At 41.5% G+C, this 18,516-nt stretch overlaps 1 protein-coding gene across 2 annotated transcripts in view; it reads right to left on the bottom strand.

Annotated features, from left to right (window-relative positions):
• The window catches only part of LOC134343572 (cytoplasmic dynein 1 intermediate chain 1), a 211,863-nt gene that overhangs the window by 8,757 nt on the left and 184,590 nt on the right, over positions 1 to 18,516 (bottom strand). For both annotated transcript variants that reach the window (XM_063042317.1, XM_063042318.1), the window contains one exon: positions 2,768 to 2,893. In XM_063042317.1, coding sequence (XP_062898387.1) covers positions 2,768 to 2,893 — 126 coding nt within the window. The remainder of the gene's footprint in view (positions 1 to 2,767; positions 2,894 to 18,516) is intronic.

Below are 18,516 nucleotides of genomic sequence, written 5' to 3'. Positions count from 1 at the left end.
TTCCTGAATCTATCTTGTTTATCATGATTACTATGAACATAATGTGGATAAAGGAAGAAATACAAAATTAAAATTAAAACTCTGAAAATTTCTGTTTTACACTGTCAATTACTTTTATTTTCAAATGCATGTTATTAATTATTGTATTCACTTAAAATCAATCTTGATAAAACATGACAGGCACTTTTATCAGATTTCTAAAACTCATCTAAATGCTGAAAGGAACAAACTTCTCTCATATTTAATAAAATGAAAATAAGAACAACATGATGGTACAAGCTCTCAACTCCAGGAACCTGGGTTTGATCCTGACATGCACATCAAGTTTGCATGTTCTCCCAATCATTACGCAAGTTAGCTCCCACATCCCCAAAACTTGCTAGTAAGTTCATTGCCAACTATAAAAGTACCACAATGTAAGTGGTAAAAGAATGAGAGGAGATTTACTGGGCATGTAATAAAGAACAAATTGCAAGGATATGGGGAAGCTGGTAGGGTGGGGGTTGGTGATGAGATTCATCTGTTGGAGGTCAATAAAGGAAATGGCCTCATGTCAGAATAGCGAAGAGCAGAATCCTTTTTAAAAAAATATATGTATAGAATGATTCTTAAGAAGTAACTTACATTCTCTACATCAGTGAAACCTGATGTAGACTGGGGATGAATTCATCAAACAGCTTCGTTCTCTCCACTGCAAAAGGTGGGGTCTCCTAGAGTCTACCCATTTTAATTCCACTTCCCATTCTTATTCTGCCATGTCAGTCCATGGGCTTCTCTACTGCCACGGTGAAGCCAGTCTCAGGTTGGAGAAACGACAACTCATATTCTGTCTAGGTACTCTCCAACCTGACAGCATGAATACTGATTTCACTAACTTCTGGTAATTTCGAAACTACCACCTTTTCCATTCTAGCTCCCTTCTTACCCCTGGTCTTCTCCACACCTACCCTACACCTCCTTCTGGTGCCCCTCCTCCTTCCCTTTCTCCCATGATCCTCTCTCCTCCACTAACAGGTTCCTTCTCCGTCAACCATTTACCTTCTCCCACCCATCACCTCCCAGCCTCTCGCTTCATTCCCACCTCCCCCACCCACCTACCTTCCCCCTAACTTGGCTTCATCTGTCACCTTCCAGCTTATTCTCTTTCCCATCCTCCCACCTTCTTATTCTGGCTTCTTCCCCTTTCCTTTCCAGTCAGGTGAAGGGCCTCAGCCTGAAAGGTCAATTCTTAATCTCCCTCCATAAATGTTGCCTGTCCTACTGAGTTCTTCCAGCTTTTTGTGTTTGTTCCTAAAAATAGGGTTAGGGTTCAAGGATATAGTCAATGCGTACAAAGTTCAAAGTAAATTTATTATCACCATATATAATGCTGAAATTTTATTTTCTTGTAGGCATTCACAGTAAGTACAAGAGACACAACAGAATCAATGAAAGATCAAACCCAACAAGACAAACAACCAGTGTGCAAAAGACAACAAATTGTGCAAATACAGAAAGAAAGAAAAAGAAATAATATTAATAACAAATTAATAAGCAATAAATGTCAAGAACATGAGATGGAAAATCTTTGAAAGTGGTCCGTAGATTGTGGGAACTGTTCAGTGATGGGGCGAGTGAAGTTATCCCCTCTGATTCAAGAGCCTGATGGTTGAGGGGTAATAACTGTTCCTGAACCTGATGGTGTAGGTTCTCTGGCTCCTGTACCTTTCTCCTGATGACAGCAGTGAAAAGAGAGCATGGCCTGAATGGTGGATGGATCCTTGATGATGGATGCTGCTTTCCTACAACAGCGCTCCATGTAGATGTGTTCAATGGGGGGGGGGGGGGGAGAGAAAATGGCTTTACCAGTGATGGACTAGTCTGTATCCACTATTTTTTGTAGGTATTTCTGTTCAAAGGCATTGGTGCATCCATACCAGGTCATGAAACAAACAGATAATGTACTCTGCATTGCACATCTACAGAAGTTTGTCAAAGTTTTAGATGACATCCTGAACTTTGCAAACTTCTAAGGAAGTAGAGGTGCTACCCTGCTTTCTCTGTAATGGCACTCACATGCTGGACCCAGGACAGATCTTCTGAAATGATAACACCGAGGAATTCAAAGTTTCTGATCCTCTTCACCTCTGATCCCCCAATGAGGACTGGCTCCCAGACCTCCAGTTTATTCCTCCTGAAGTCAATAATCAGCTCTTTGGAATGCTGACATTGAGTGATAGATTACTGTTGTGAAATGTGACATCCCTGTTGATTCTCAGGGACCTCTAATCCATCGTCCACTCAAATTTGAGAAAGAGCATTTGAACTAGTATTGAGAGACCTCGAGGCCATGCAAGGAGGTTCCACAGGAACCCTGCATTATAGTGATAGGATACCAGTTCAAAAGCTGTCTCATAGGTCACTTTTATCTACCCTGTTGAAGGGTCTATAGTCTCCACTTTAGCCTCATTAGCTAGCTCAGCAGAAATGCCATCCTCAATCCAGAGGGATTGCCCAAGAAGAGAGCAACTGGTTATCTGCAGTCACAGCTGATTGTCAGAAGTGTGTACATAAAGAGTGGCATTAAATCGTCATATACAAAAACTTTGTGCGGGTATATGCAAACATACTTGTCCTTCGTATTTGAGTAGAACACAAGTGTAAAAATGCTTTTCAAAGACTTAAGGAAGATGCGAAATGTCAGAAATTCAGAGACATACAAATAACAGCAAATCAGACTGACTAAAGTGATTTCAAAGACAATTATAAAGAAACATTTGTTAGTTACCTCACTGACATCATAAACCCATACATGTCCTTCTGAATCTCCAACTGCCACCTCTCTGCCAGTTGATGCCCATCGAACTCTATTTAGTGCAGAAGTTCCCTCCACTGCTGCACTGGCTGTTGGCACCTAAAATGAAATAATATTAAAAATGATTTGTTTTTACAAGAAATGTATGTAATTTTTGATTAGTTTTTTTTAAGCCATAAGTTTCCATGATCAAATTCATAAGTAAGCTAAATGGATCCAGTGAATGGCACAAAGGTAAATAAAATACCTCTGGTGTTATTTTGCTTCATCTCTACAGATTCCACCCTCCCCCCCCCCCACCCCAACTCCGGTGTTGTTAGTGGACACATTCTAACAAGCGTTTGGGAGACCAGCAGGATGGATTTTTCTGTCTACCATGGGACTGCAAGCATCTTCTGCCAGCGCTTCGACATGCTGCCTCTCTCTCCTACACTAACCTCATCCCCCAATCCACAAGGGGCTGAGTTGAGCAGAGCAGAGCAGAGCTGAGAGTACTGAGCAGAGTCACTCCTTCACTCGAGTCAGCCGGCAGGCCAGCAGCTGCTCTCCCCGTACCGGCTCACTCTCCTGGCACAGCTGTTTCTGTGCTCCTCTCCCACACAATTTTTTTTTATTCATTTCCACCTTTTTGGTTTCAGTTAGGAATAGTTCTAGGAATGAAAACGCCATCATAACCTGGGGGCTGCCAGTATAAATTATAAACCTTTCTTTTCAGATTGCTGTGACAGAATTTGCCCTTGGTGAAAACGTCGGCAGTAATCTATCAACCTGTATTTGATACATGAAAGAGAACAGTCATTAAAAAATACCTGAACATTCGAGCAACATCTTCCAAATAAGTCACATTATAAGAAAGAAAACCTTTTTATATAACAAATTGGGATGAACATACATGACCAGCAATGTTGGTGGTAATTTGAATTCAATAAATTGTAATACATCTTGTTTTACATAATGCAGTGACAAACATTTAAGACAGCCTAAAATGTACTACAATAGTTCTGAACTATTTATCTCACAGGTTACAAAGGGATTTTCTATCAAATACATTCTGATCACATTTAAAAAATTGTCCTCAGTTTTGATTGTGAATTTTGACACTCAACAATATAAAGTTATCCTATTTTGGGAAGCTTGTGGTAACAGAAGATATTGCAGTTCAAGCTGCTGTAGCTGGGAGTTAAATTGTGTCCTTGGAAGGGCTGGATAGAGGGTTCAAGGCTTCTCTTGTCTGCTCCTCCAACCAGGCTGTTCATAGTTGAACAACTCAATCCATTTTCCCACCTGTTTCCATAATCCCCAATTCCCCTAGTGTACAAAGTTTGAATGATCCACAGTTCTTTGGAATAAAGCAGTCCAAAGATTTACAATCACCTCAGTAATTTCTCACAAGGACCAAATTGTGCTCAGCAACTTTTCCCTACTTTTAAACCCTGCAACTAAGCCAGACAACTCAGCCTCTTAGGAGCTCGTCATCCTTAATTCTTGCACATTCTGTGAGCCATCTGTCATTCTGAACTTTTGTCAGTTAACATATTCTACTCAATCTCTCTTTAAAGGAAAAATCTTATTCTAGGAATCTGGTAAGTTTAAGCTACCCCTCTCATAGGCAAGCATTTCTTCAGCCATGAATGAATGAATGGATGGATGGATGGATGAATGAATGAAATTTATTTCAGTCAGTACAAACATAACAAAAAGCATCATTCAACGATGATTTCATAGGACAAAATTACAACAAAAACACAGATACTTTTTAAAACAGACCAAAAGAGTGTAGGCTGAAGCTACAGCTTATTACGCCTACCCCTCTTACTTATAAAACAACATATTTGGCGTCAATCATCACATCAAAAAAAATTTCATAATCTATTAACACAAAATCAATTCCAAGTATGACTTATTTACCTTACTCCCATACATTTTAAATCATGTATTTTATATTTGTTCATTAAATTATTTTAAAATAATTTTTAAAACTTAAGTGTGGTGCATGTTTTTAAATTCTCACTACAACTGTTCCATAGATTCACTCATCTGACTGAAATAAAATGATTTTTTTACATTTGTTCTTATCCTGTGTTTTTGAAATATACATGTTCCTCTCAAATCATGTTGACTTACTCTCATTTTAAACAACCTTTGGATACTTTATGGTAGCTGTCCATCTTTACTTCATACATAATTTGTATTATTTTAAAATCTACAAAATCTCTGAATTTTAAAGTGTTTAGTTGAATAAATAGTGGATTGGTTGGCTCATAATAACTTGTCTTATTTACAATTCGTATGACTTTCTTTTGGAGTAGAAAAATAGAGTTTATATTTGTTTTGTATGTATTTCCCCATACCTCTACACAGTAAGTCATGTATGGGACAGTAAGTGAACAGTGATAACTTGTTAGTATCAAACCATTTCTTTATAATGTTTCGTTCTTTCTCCACTGTATCCAAAAGTTGTTTCAGATGTTCCCCACTACAAAATATAGCTGTATCATCAGCAAATAATATATATTTTAATGTCTGAGAGACCATACATATATCATTTATATACAAAATAAACAGCAATGAACCAAGCACTGAACCTTGGGGAACCCCACAAGTGACCCTCAAAAGTTTTGAATTCAAGTTGTTTATATGTATATACTGATACCTGTCTTCCAAGTAACTACTTAACCAGTTATGTGCCACCCCTCTAATACCATGTCTTTCTAATTTTGTTAATAATAATTTATGGTCAATGGTGTCAAATGCTCTTTTTAGATCAAGGAATATGCCCACTGTGCATTCCTTTCTTTCTATAGCGTTTGATATTTCTTCTGCAAAATCTATTAATGCTACTGTAGTGGTTCTGTTTTTTCTGAAACCATATTGCTGTTCACAGAGTATATTATGTTTTGTTATGAAATCATTTAACCTTTACAAATATCTTTTCCAATATTCTTGAAAACTGTGAGAGCAAAGAAACTGGTCTATAATTTGAAAATAGATGTTTGCCTCTAGCTTTGTATATTGGAATGACCTTGGCTATTTTCATTTTATTGGGAAATTTTCCAGCAAAGACTGATTACAAATATGAGTCAGTGGTTTCACAACACAGTCAATGATGTTTTTAATTAAATACATATTATATCCATTCCAATCTGTTGATTTCTTGCTCTTTGATTTAAATACTATATGAATTATTTCTTTTTCCTCAGTTGCTCTAATAAACATAGTGTAAGTGTTTATATTGACAATATTACTATTTACGCTATCTTTACTGCTGGGTTCAGTAATTAATTTAGCTAATTTAGTTCCCTCATTAACAAAGAAATCATTAAACCTATTTGCAACCAAATTAGTATCGTTTATTACCATATCATTGTTTGAATTAAAGTAATATAGGTAAATTGTTTTTCTTTTATCCTTTTTAATAATTTCATTTAAAACTCGCCAAGTATTTTAATATTATTTCTATTATTCTCAGATAATTTACTATAATAACTCCCTTTACTAGATCTCATAATACTTGTTAACTTATTTTTATATATCTTGTATTTAATTTAAGCTTCCTTTGTTCTATGTTTCAAGAATTTCTTATATAGTACATTTTTTTCTTTTTACAAGCATTTTGTATTCCCTTTGTTAGCCAAGGCTTATCAATATACTTCTCTGTCAACTTTTTTTAACTGGTGGGCAATGTTTATCATACAAATTAGTCATTACAGAAACAAATGCTTCATAGGCTTCATCTACAATTCAATGGTCCCCAACCACCGGGCCGTGAGCATGTGCTACCAGGCCACAAGGAAACAATATGATTGGCGATATGAATCGATATGAGTCAACTGCACCTTTCCTCATTCCCCGTCACGCCCACTGTCGAACTTGAACGCACGTGAGGTCCGCAAGAATATTGTCAATATTAAACCAGTCCGCGGTGCACAAAAGGTTGCGGACCCCTGATCTACATAGATTGTATTCCAATCTTGCTTAATTAACTCCTCCTTAAGAGATTTAATGGTACCTTCTATTATATGTTGAATTAACCTACTAGTTTTAATTTCATTATTAATCATGATGCAGCTCTCAAAAGCTACAAAAACAGGCAGGTGATCGCTAACATCAATAATGAGTAAACCGCCTGTTATTTTCCCATCAGTAACATTTGTAAATATGTTATCGATGAGTGTCACACTATTTACAGTTATCCTGCTTGGTTGTGTGATTGAAGGATATAAACTCATGCAAAACTCCACAAAATATTTCAGATGCTGCCAATGTGACTGATCTACGATTGTACTCCAACCCTCTTGCAACATGGACCAACAAAAAACTTGCCTTGTAAACCCTTTGCTACAATTGCTGTGGATGGCACATAGCACAGCTGTTAGAGCTACTGCTGCACAGCCCCCGTGGGTCCAGGCTCAATCCTGACGATGCTTGTGAGAACCTGGCATGTTCTTAGTAAAGAATTAGGCAAGGTAAAAGATAAATACATACAGACCAGAAGCAAATTGGATACAAGTTTTTATAGAAATAGGAAGAGGAAAGAGCGGCAAGACAAATGCTGCCCCTTACAGTCAGACATTAGGGAATAGGGAACACCAGAGGATTAAACAATTACTTGTGTTTGTCTTAATGGTAGAAGACACACAAAATTCTTGCACTTCATCTTTTCAGTAGCCTTTACACTTTATTCATTTTTATTGTTTTACATTACCCTAGCTCAATGTATTGTGTAATGATCTAATCTGTATAATATAAACATTAAGCAAGAGAAGCTTTTCACTGTATCTTGGCACATGTGACAATAATGAACCAATGCCATTATCCATACTGGAGAAGGGTCAGAAGCAGGAACTGAAATAACTACACCTCAAAAAAAAACTAGTGCTGAAGGATTGATGAGCTAAAAAGCTTATGAATTCCAAGGACCTGAATTTTGATAGAAGAGGTTTTAAAAACAGTAGTGGTTTGGGTGTCACCTTGCAGGGTTCTGTAGATTCTACATTTGTTCCTGCAATTAGGTGGCAAACACAGCCTCACTATTTTTGAACTGTATGAGAGAGTAAACAAGGAACTATTGATCTGGTAGCCAAACATCGATGCGAGAGTAAATGCTGGAAGTTATAACAGAGGATGTAGTAACAAAACACATTGAAAATAATAAAAGGATTGAACAGATTCAACATGGACTAATCAAAAAAAAAGCTGACATTAACTTTAAGAGTTTAAGAGCTATTTCAGGATATAATCTGATTAAGAGGGATGTGGTGTACTTGGATTTCTTGAATGCTTTTGATGTGTTTAAGATGAAAGCACAATATCTGGAGTAATATACTGATGCAGATGGAGAACGTTCTTGGACAGAAAGTAAGGTGAGGAATAAATCAAACCTTCTAAGGATGTGACAGATCTGCCCCCCGCCCCCAAGGTCAGCCGGTGGGTCGTGGGGGGTGCCCGTAGGGCTGAGGTCATTTAGCAGGTCCAGAGAGGGATGGGGAATAGGGCCCTAGCAGGTCCAAAGTGGCTCCTGATATCAGTTGGCAAGTGGAGGGGGTGGGGGCCCCCAGGGTCAATCGGCAGGTCCGGGGAAGGGGGAACCCAAGTCAGTAGGCAGGTGCAGTGCAAATCAGACGGAGGTCAGGTATCGACAGATGAAGACTTGAGATCATTGAGGTTAAGGACTGCAGTCAGCAGGCCCGAGCACCGAAGATCCCCATTGGAAGGTGGGGAGGAGGGTGCAGGAAGGAGTTTGCATTGCTGTTGCTGAGCCTGTTTTGTTGTATGTTGGCTGTGTATTATTCTACTAATCATTCCAGCAATGCTGTTTCACAGGAAGCACGCTGACACTTGTGGGTTGCCCCCCGCACGTCTTCAATTGACACATTTCCCTGAATGTTTTGATGTACGTGACTAATAAATCTAATTTAATCATCCAGGTCAGGAAATTGGCCAATGAGGTGAAATGTCAAATTCCAAGATTTGCAGATGACATTATTGAGGGTGCAAAGGAGTACATAAAGAGGCTTCACGGGGATGCGGACAAGCCAAGTGAGCAACAACAAGGCAGACGGAATATGGAATAATGTGTGGTCACCTACTCTGCTGCATATAATGCAACACCATATAATATTTTGAAAGACTAGGTAGTGTAAACCTACAAGTTTCTGAAGGCCATCATACAGGTGCAGCAATGGGGATGAAAAGTGGCATATTCACCTTTATTTCAAGTTAGTTCTTTCCCCAGGAATAAGAAAGACTTGTCCAATTTGTAGAATTCCTTAGCAAGACTAAAGTTGGAGCGTCATGTACAGTTCTGATCTTCTTACCCAAGAAAGAATGTAGCTGCTATAGAGAAGGTACAGTGAAGATTAACTGCAAAGTCTAGATTTGGCAGGTTTGCCATATGAAGATTGATTAAGCAGTCTTAGTGCAGAGATTTCATTGAAGCTTGCTGGCAGGACATTTCCCCTGACCAAGGAATCTAAGGCCACAGGGCAGAGATGGAGAATGAGGGATAAATTACTTAGAAGAGGGAAAAACTTCTTTACTCAGATCTTTAGAATTCTCCTTCTTGGACAATTGTGGAGGTTCAGTCATTGTGCTCATTCGAAACAGAAACTGATAAATTTCTGGAAACTTAAGCAAGCAGGTGATGTAGATATTGTGCTGCAAAATTATGCTGAGGTACAAGATCAGCCATTATCTCAATGAATGGTGGAGCAGGAGCAAGGGAAAGAGACCAGATGGTCCATTTCTCCGATTTCTTACAGACCGATAGTTTTCACAGCATCACTCTTAGTTGGTTAATTGGTATTGTAAATTGTACCTAGGGTTGGAAAATCAGGGAGAAGTTGATGAGCATGTGGTAAGAGTATAGCTAAACAGGGCAATGGACTGATGGCTTTCTTTGAAACATGAAACCAATCAATCAAGGATCAAGCCTACGTCATAAGGAAAAACTTCTCTTTCCCTCATTACAGTCACATTTGCTTCTTATTCATCATTTTCCATTTACCCCAGTAAAACCAATCCTAGTCATACAGAAGTACAGCACAGAAACAGGCCCTTTGGGCCATCTAGTCCGTAGCAAAACCATTTAAACTGCCGACTCCCATCAGCCTGCACTGGGACCATAGCTCTCCATATCCCTACAATCCATGTATCTATCCAAACCTCTCTTAAACATCAAAATTGAGCTTGAACAGACTATATACTTTATTTACTTTATAGTTGCCAAACAATTGATACTAGGACGTACAATCATCACAGCGATATTTGATTCTGCGCTTCACGCTCCCTGAAGTACAAATCGATAGTAAATATTAAAAATTTAAATTATAAATCATAAATAGAAAATAGAAAAGGGAAAGTAAGGTAGTGCAAAAAAAAAACCGAGGCAGGTCCGGATATTTGGAGGGTACAGCCCAGATCCGGGTCAGGATCCGTTCAGCAGTCTTATCACAGTTGGAAAGAAGCTGTTCCCAAATCTGGCCGTATGAGTCTTCAAGCTCCTGAGCCTTCTCCTGGAGGGAAGAGGGACGAAAAGTGTGTTGGCTGGGTGGGTCGTGTCCTTAATTATCCCAGCAGAACTGCTCCGACAGGATGGAAGATTGGTTTGTGTGATGTGCTGGGCTGTGTTCACGATCTTCTGCAGCTTCTTCTGGTCTTGGACAGGACAACTTCTATACCAGGTTGTGATGCACCCTAGAAGAATGCTTTCTACGGTGCACCTATAAAAATTAGTGAGGGTTTTAGGGGACAGGCCAAATTTCTTTAGTTTTCTCAGGAAGTAAAGGCGCTGGTGGGCCTTCTTGGCAGTGAACTCTGCTTGGCTGGACCAAGTCAGGTCATTTGTGATATTGACCCCGAGGAACTTAAAGCTTTTGACCTGTTCCACTTGCATACCACCAATGTAAATGGGGTCATGCGGTCCGCTACTCCTTCTGTAGTCAACAACCAATTCCTTCGTCTTGCTGAAGTTGAGGGATAGGTTATTGTCTTCGCACCATGCCACCAGGTTCTTAATTTCCTCTCTGTACTCAAACTCATCATTACCGGAGATATAGCCTACAATTGTGGTGTCATCAGCAAACATATATGGAGTTCGATGGAAACTTGGCTACACAATCATGGGTGCACAGTGAGTACAGCAGGGGGCTGAGTACACAGCCTTGTGGGGCAACGGTGCTCAGAGTGATTGTAGAGGAGAGCTTGTCCCCTATTTTTACAGCCTGGGTCCTGTCTGTGAGGAAGTTGAAGATCCAGCTGCAGATCTGAGTGCTAAGGCTCTGAGTGCTAGGGCTCAGGTTCCAGAGCTTCGAAATCAGTTTATTTGGAATGATGGTATTAAAGGCAGAGCTGTAGTCAATGAAAAGGAGCCTTACATATGCGTCTTTATTCTCCAGGTGTTCTAAGGAGGAATGTAGGGCCAGACAGATGGCATCTGCCGTTGACCTGTTGCTCCGGTAGGCGAACTGCAAAGCATCGAGGTTGATGTGTGCCATAACCAATCGTTTGAAGCACTTCATAGCAATTGATGTCAGAGCCACAGGTCGATAGTCATTCAGGCATGCCACCTTGCTCTTCTTTGGCACTGGGATTATCGTTGCCTTCTTAAAACACGAGGGGATCTTAGACTGAAGCAAGGAGCAGTTGAAGATGTCAGCAAACACTCCAGCCAGCTCACTTGCACAGACCCGGAGAACCTGTCCTGGGATGCCATCTGGGTCCGTAACCTTCTTTGGATTTATCTTCAGGAAGACCCTTCTAACGTCCTCCTCGGTGACGATGAATCTCGATACCACCAGGTCCGGTTCATCCGGAGGGAGCGGAACGCTCCTCTTCTGTTCGAATCTTGCGTAGAATACGTTAAGTTCGTCAGGAAGAGAAGCGCCACAGTTATTGATATTCCCAGCCTTTTCTTTGCGCCCAGTGATCTCATTTAGACCCTGCCATAGTCTACTGGCATCCCTCTGGTTAGCCTGGGCTTCCAACTTGGCTCGATATTGCCTCTTGGCGCCCTTAATGGCTTTCCGGAGTTCACGCCTGGATTCCGTGTAGCGACTGGTATCCCCAGACCTAAAATCCGCAGCTCTAGCTTTCAAAAGGGACTTGACCTCATAATTCATCCAAGGTTTCAGGTTAGGGAATACCCAGATTGTCTTGCGAGACACAGTCCTCTGTGCATTTCCAGATAAAGTCCGTGACAGCTGAGGCATACTCATCAAGGTTAGCTGCCGAGTCCTTGAATACTAACCAGTCCACCGATTCAAAGCAGTCACGGAGGACCTCATCCGTTTCCTCCGTCAAACGTGACACCACTTTTGACACCGTGAGCTCCCACTTCAGTTTCTATTTGTAAGCCGAGAGCAGGAGTACGGCCTGATGGTCTGATTTTCCGAAGTGAGGTCATGGGACGGAACGGTAGGCATCCTTGACTGCTGTGTAGCAGTGGTCAAGTATATTTGGGCCACTAGTGGGGCAGGAGACAGGGTGGTATAAGTTTGGCAGTGCCTTTCTGAGGTTGGCTTGGTTAAAGTCCTTGGCTGTAATGAGCAAAGCCTCCGGATACCTGGTCTCAAGTTCACTGATGTTGGCATACAGTATGTTCAGAGCACACTCCATGTCCGCCTGGGGGGGAATGTAGACTGCTGTCAGTACGATCGAGGTGAATTCCTGTGGCAGATAGTAGGGACGACACTTCACCGACAGGTGTTCCAGGTCCGGGCTGCAGGAGCTTGTTAGTGCCACTGTGTCCGAGCACCACGCAGTGTTGATCAGTAGGCAGGCACCACCTCCCCTCGTCTTGCCCGAAGACACCGTGCGGTCCATCTGATGGATCGAAAATCTCTTCGGTTGGATGGCACAGTCGGGGATGGCAGGGGAGAGCCAGGTCTCGGTGAAACAGAATACACAGCAGTTCTGCATCTCCCTACAGTAGGTGAGTCTCCTTTTAAGATCATCCACCTTGTTCTCGATGGCTTGCACATTAGCTAATAGGATGGTGGGCATAGGGACCCTAAAGCCCCTCAGTTTCAAACTGACCAGCAGCCCAGCTCTTTTCCCATGCTTCCTCGGTAAATAGTGCATCTTTCCAGGTTTCCATCAATGCAGTGTGTTGTTGTCAGCTCTTTGAGGTTGGTGGACGCGTCCCGCGGGGAGCGATCAGCGGGTTGCATCGTCCAACACTCTGGGTTGGGCTGAGTAACGGGGGAGGCTCCACTGCCACTTCCAGCTGCTGGGGGCCCGGGCTGTCGATTGGGTCAGGCCATGAAGCCGACACTTAATCCCGGAGGGCCAGGCTCCTGGCTGAAACAAGTCCGTAAGCTGAGACACGGTTGCGGAAGCCGCCACGCCAGCCGAGCCTTGGGCTCAATTTCCGAGGTCGGCGGCGGAGGCCTCACTTCCGGCAGCTGTGGATGGCCACCAACGGGACTTTACGGTGGTCGCTCCGGGGGAAGCGTCTGGGGCACCTTGAGGTCTCCAATGTCACTTCTGTGTGGTCGTCTGCTCCGGAGAGGTGCTGGTCGGAATGGGCCGCATCTTCAAGTGCTCCGGCACGGTAGCAGACCGCGAGTCTCCAGGAACATGGTGGGCCTCAGGCCAGGCCTCGCTGGTCGGGTCCAGGTGCGGTCCGGAGTTGAAGAAGCAATTCTTCAACTATATCTATATGTACAGGCAGCTCAACCCACACTCGCACCATGCTCTGAGTGAAGAAGTTCCCCATGTTCCACTTAAATATTTCACTTTTCATCCTTAACCCCTGACCTCTGGTTGTAGTCCCACCCAACCTCAGTGGAAAAAGCCTGCTTGCATTTATCCTATCTGTACCCCTCAATTTTCTATACCTCTACAAATCTCCTCTCAATCTTCTACGTTCTAAAAAATAAAGTCTTAACCTATTCAATTTTTCCTTGAAACTCATGTCCTTCAGACCAGCAACATCCTTGCAAATTTTCTCTGCACTCTTTCAACATTGTTTATATCTTTCCTATAGGTAGATGGCCAAAACTGCACACAATACTCCAAATTAAGCCTTACCAATATCTCATACAACTTCAACATAACATCCCATCTTCTGTATCAATACATTGATTTATGAAGGCCAATGTGCCAAAAGTTTTCTTTACAACCCTATCTACCTGTGACGCCACTTTCAATGAATTATGTACCTGTATTCCCAGATCCCTCTCTCCTCAGTGCCCTGCCGTTCACTGTGTAAGACCAAAACCTTGCACCAGTCTGCATTAAATTCCACGTACAATTTTTCAGCCCATTTTTCCAGCTGATGCACATACCTTGCAAGCCATGATAGCCTTCCTCACTCTCCACTACACCTCCAGACTTGATGTCTTCTGCAAATTTGCTGACCCAATTAACCACATTATCATAAACACAAAAAAAACAAAAAAATCTGCGGATGCTGGGGTCAAAGCAACACTCACAATGCGCTGGAGGAACTCAGCAGGTCGGGCAGCATCAGTGGAAAAGATCGGTCGAAGGGTTCCGGCCCGAAACGTCGACCGATCTTTTCCACTGATGCTGCCCGACCTGCTGAGCTCCTCCAGCGTGTTGTGAGTATTGCTTTAACCACATTATCATCCGGATCGTAGATATAGATGACAAACAACAATGGACCCAGCAATGATCCCTGCGGCACACCACTAATCAGAGGCCTCCAGTCAGAGAGGCGACCATCTACTACCACTCTCTGGCTTCTCCCACAATGCCAATGCCTAATCCAATTTCCTACTTAATCCTGAATGCCAAGCGACTGAAACTTCTTGTCCAGCCTCCCATGCGGGACCTTGTCAAATGCCTTGCTAAAGTCCATGCCTGGTAACTTCCTCAAAAAAACCTAAGATTGATGAGAAATGACCTACCATGCACAAAGTCATCCTGACTATCCTTGATCATTCCTTGTCTATCCAAATACTTATAATCTGTTCTCTTAGAATACCTTCCAATAACTTTCCCACAACTGATGTCAGACTCACCAGCCAATAATTTCCTAGTTTCTGTTCAGAGCTTTTTTAAAAACAGTGGAACAATACTGGCTTTCCTCCAGTCTTCTGGTACCTCTCCTGTCACTAAGAATGTTTTAAAAATCTCTGCGAGAGAACTTGCCTCCCATAGGCTCTAAAAGAACACCTTGTCAGGCCTTGGGGATTTATCCACCCTGATTTGCCTTACAGGTAGCAAAAACCTCCTCCTCTAATCTGTACAGGGTCCAAAAGTTGATGCTGTTTTACATCACTTCTATAGACCCTGCATCTGTATTTACTCACAGGACAGATACAAAGAATGCATTCAAGATCTCCCCCATCTGTTTTGACTCCACACATGGATTACCATTCTGGTCTTCCAGAGGACCAATTTTGCCTCTTGCAATCCTTTTGCTCTTAACATATCTGTAGAATCCCCTAGGGTTCTCCTTCACCTTGTCTGCTAAAGCAACCTCATGCCTTAATTTAGCCCTCCTGATTTCTTTAAGTTGTTCTCTTGCATTTTTTGCACTCCATAAGCACCTCATTTGTTCCTACTTGTCTATATCTACTATGTACCTCATTTTTTCCCTTAACCAGGGCCCCAATATCCTTTGAAAACCAAAGTTCTCTACACTTATTATTTTTACCTTTTATTCTGATAGACACAAACAAGCTTTGTACTCTCAAAATTTCCAACTCGAAGGTCTCCCACTTTCCAAGTACACCTTTGCCAGTAAACATCCGGTCCCTGTCCACATTTGCCAGATCATTTTTGATACCATCAAAACTAGCCTTTCTCCAATTTAGAATCTCAACCTACAGACCAGATATCTCTTTGCATCCAGTGACCACAATGCCATTAGTTTCAAAGAAAATATGGGAAGTGTTCCCCTACACAAACTTCTGTCACCTGCCCTGTCTCAATACCTAATAGCAGCTCCAGAATTCCACACACTCTTGTGGGGACATCTACATACCGATAAAGGAAACTTTCCTGAACACATTCAACAAACTTTATCCTTTCACAGTACAGGAGTCCCAGACAATATGCAGAAAGTTAAAATCACCTACTATAACAACCTTGTTTCTTGCAACAGTCTGCAATCTCTTTACAAATTTGTTCAGCTAAATCCCTCAGACTGTTGGGTGCCGTTGATGTTCTTAATTCTCGGTTCCACCCATAACACCTCACCAGTTGAGTTTTGCAGTCAGCCCTGATGGAGCACTGCCCTGTCATTTTCCCTGACTAGTAACACCATCCCTCCTCCTTTAATCCCTCCTGCTCTGTCACATCTAAAACAATGGAACTCCGGAATATTGAGGTGCCAGTCCTGCTCCTCCTGCAACTAAGTCTCACTAATGGCTACAATATCATATTTCCATGTGTGGATCCATGCCCCGAGTTCATCCACCTTTCCCACAATACTCCTTGCATTGAAATATACGCTCAGGATACTAGTCGCACCACACTCAACCTTTTGATTATTGACTTTGTCTGAGGTCTTACCAACACCTCTCCACTAACTGTTCTGGCACTCTGGTTCTCATCCCCCTACAACACTAGTTTAAATCTGATAATCACCTCATGTTTTTCCACAATGTACATGGTCGTCTTTTCACCTAACTTTTTAATATCCCTTTGCAGACTCCTTGTCACCTCCTCAAGCTCCTTTCACCACCAGCTGAGTATGACAGCAATGTCAGATACATGACACTCTCCTGTCACTTAGTTCCCTAATACTTAACTGACAGCAGTCTGCCAAACTAAACATCCTTTTTATCCCTACTTCGGTTTTATTATTCGCAAGAATTCATTAACCACAATCACATGAACTCTTGTTTTATGTAACAGCCTTTTCTATAGAACCTGATCAAATCTCTTTTAAACATCCCGATGCATTTAAATGTTCCCTTACCTACTCTTAGTTATACCCACAAAGAGATCCGTTAAATTTGTCAGCTTTTCTTTCACAAATCACAACATGCCATGCTCTAAGAAACAATATCTTAACCTTAAATTAATAGTTTTCAGAGCAGGTAATCTTAACAAAAGCCTACTTTTAAAATTTATTATATTGGCACTTACTTGACAACACGCTGCAGTTCACAGTGCAAGTTTTGATTTCTATGATTTACAAAAGCAGAAGTACTTTTAGGTTGGGAAAAGTACAGAGGATCTGTTGTGGACCCAACATGGTGCAATCATGAAGGCCACATGAAGGAGAGCACTCTGACTGGTTACATCACAACCTAGTATGGAGCCTCCAAGGCCCAGGATCGCAATGGGCTTAACAGACACAACCCTCCCTACCATCAAGGACATCTTCAAGAAGTGATGACTCAAGAAGGTGGCATCCATCAATAATAATTCCCTCCATGTCCTTTTCTCTTTACTACCATGAGGGAGGTGGTATAGGAGCCTGAAGACCTACACTCTATGATTCAGAAACAGCTTCTCCCCCTCCACCATCAGATTTCTGAATGGACCATGAACACTACTTCATTATTCTTTTTTAAGCACTACTTACTTTTAAATTATTGGTAGTTTTGTGTCTTTGCAGCATACTGTCGCTGAAAAATAACAAATTTCACATCATGCAAGACAGTGATGGATTCCCAAGTCTAAACCCAATTCTGATTCCTATCCAAAATTTTCCATGATCTTCTCAGAAACACTTCCATAATTTAATCAGAATATTTAGCTGAAGTCACATTTCTCCGGAAGAGAAAATGAATAAAACAAGTGGCACTTCAGAGTTGGAGGCGAGTCAGTGCTCTTGGCAAAAGGCTTGCACGATTCCAGTGCTCAAAAGTAGCAATACTCAAACTACAAAAATAATGAATTAAAATCTTTGGCATGTTTTTCATTATATCCATCTGTAGATTTTACTGATGGGCAACAGGAATTATAATTAGGAACCAAGCTGACTACAGAAAGTTCTGTTCATCACACTATATGATGGTACTGGAGATTCATGCAGGAGAGGTTCATCAGGAGGCTGCCTGGAAGGAAGAGTTTCAGCTGTCAGGAGACATTGCTTGGGCTGGGTTTGTTTTTCTTGGAGCAGAAGCCTGACTGGAGTGCAGAGATACTTATACCAGGGTGTAGGTTCAAGCCTAAACTTTAAGGGGTAGAAGAATGGGAGAGGATTGTAGGAAGTATTTTTTCCAGAGTGATTGTAATCTAGAACACACTGCTGCCTGGTCGACGTACATGCACTCACAACATTTAAGCAGTATGTAGAGAAGACTACAGGCTGAGTGTTGCAAAATGGGATTCGTATAGATAGGAAACTGACATCTGACATGGATGTAGTAAGCTAAAGGGGCCATTTCTGTGCTGTACGATGCCAACCACACTGGATTGATTCTTCCTATGCTGAAAGATGGGTTTAAAAAGAATGAAAGTTCTCCAAGATATTCTAAGGATTGACAGATTAGATACAGAGAATCACCCGCTTCCTTCGCACAAGAATCTAAAATTTACCTGTTTAGTCTCAGGAGAAAAGGTAAATTAACAAAACCTGCAGATGCTGGAAATCTGAAATAACAGAAAATGCTATAAAACTCAGCAGATGAGGCAGTCTGCAGAAAGAGAAACTTAACATTTCACCTCAGATATTGTTTCTGATGATTGCGAATTGTTTTGTTGTTTAATTGTTTCTTTTTCCACAGAAGCAGTTGACCTGATGTTTCAGCAATATTTTGTCGGTTATCTTGAGGTAAAGGTTTTTAGCTTTTTAG

Source organism: Mobula hypostoma, chromosome 3 (genome assembly GCF_963921235.1).
Source record: "Mobula hypostoma chromosome 3, sMobHyp1.1, whole genome shotgun sequence".
Taxonomy (NCBI): domain Eukaryota; kingdom Metazoa; phylum Chordata; class Chondrichthyes; order Myliobatiformes; family Myliobatidae; genus Mobula; species Mobula hypostoma.
Note: the sequence above shows the minus strand (reverse complement) of the source record. Positions and strands in the feature narration are given on the sequence as shown.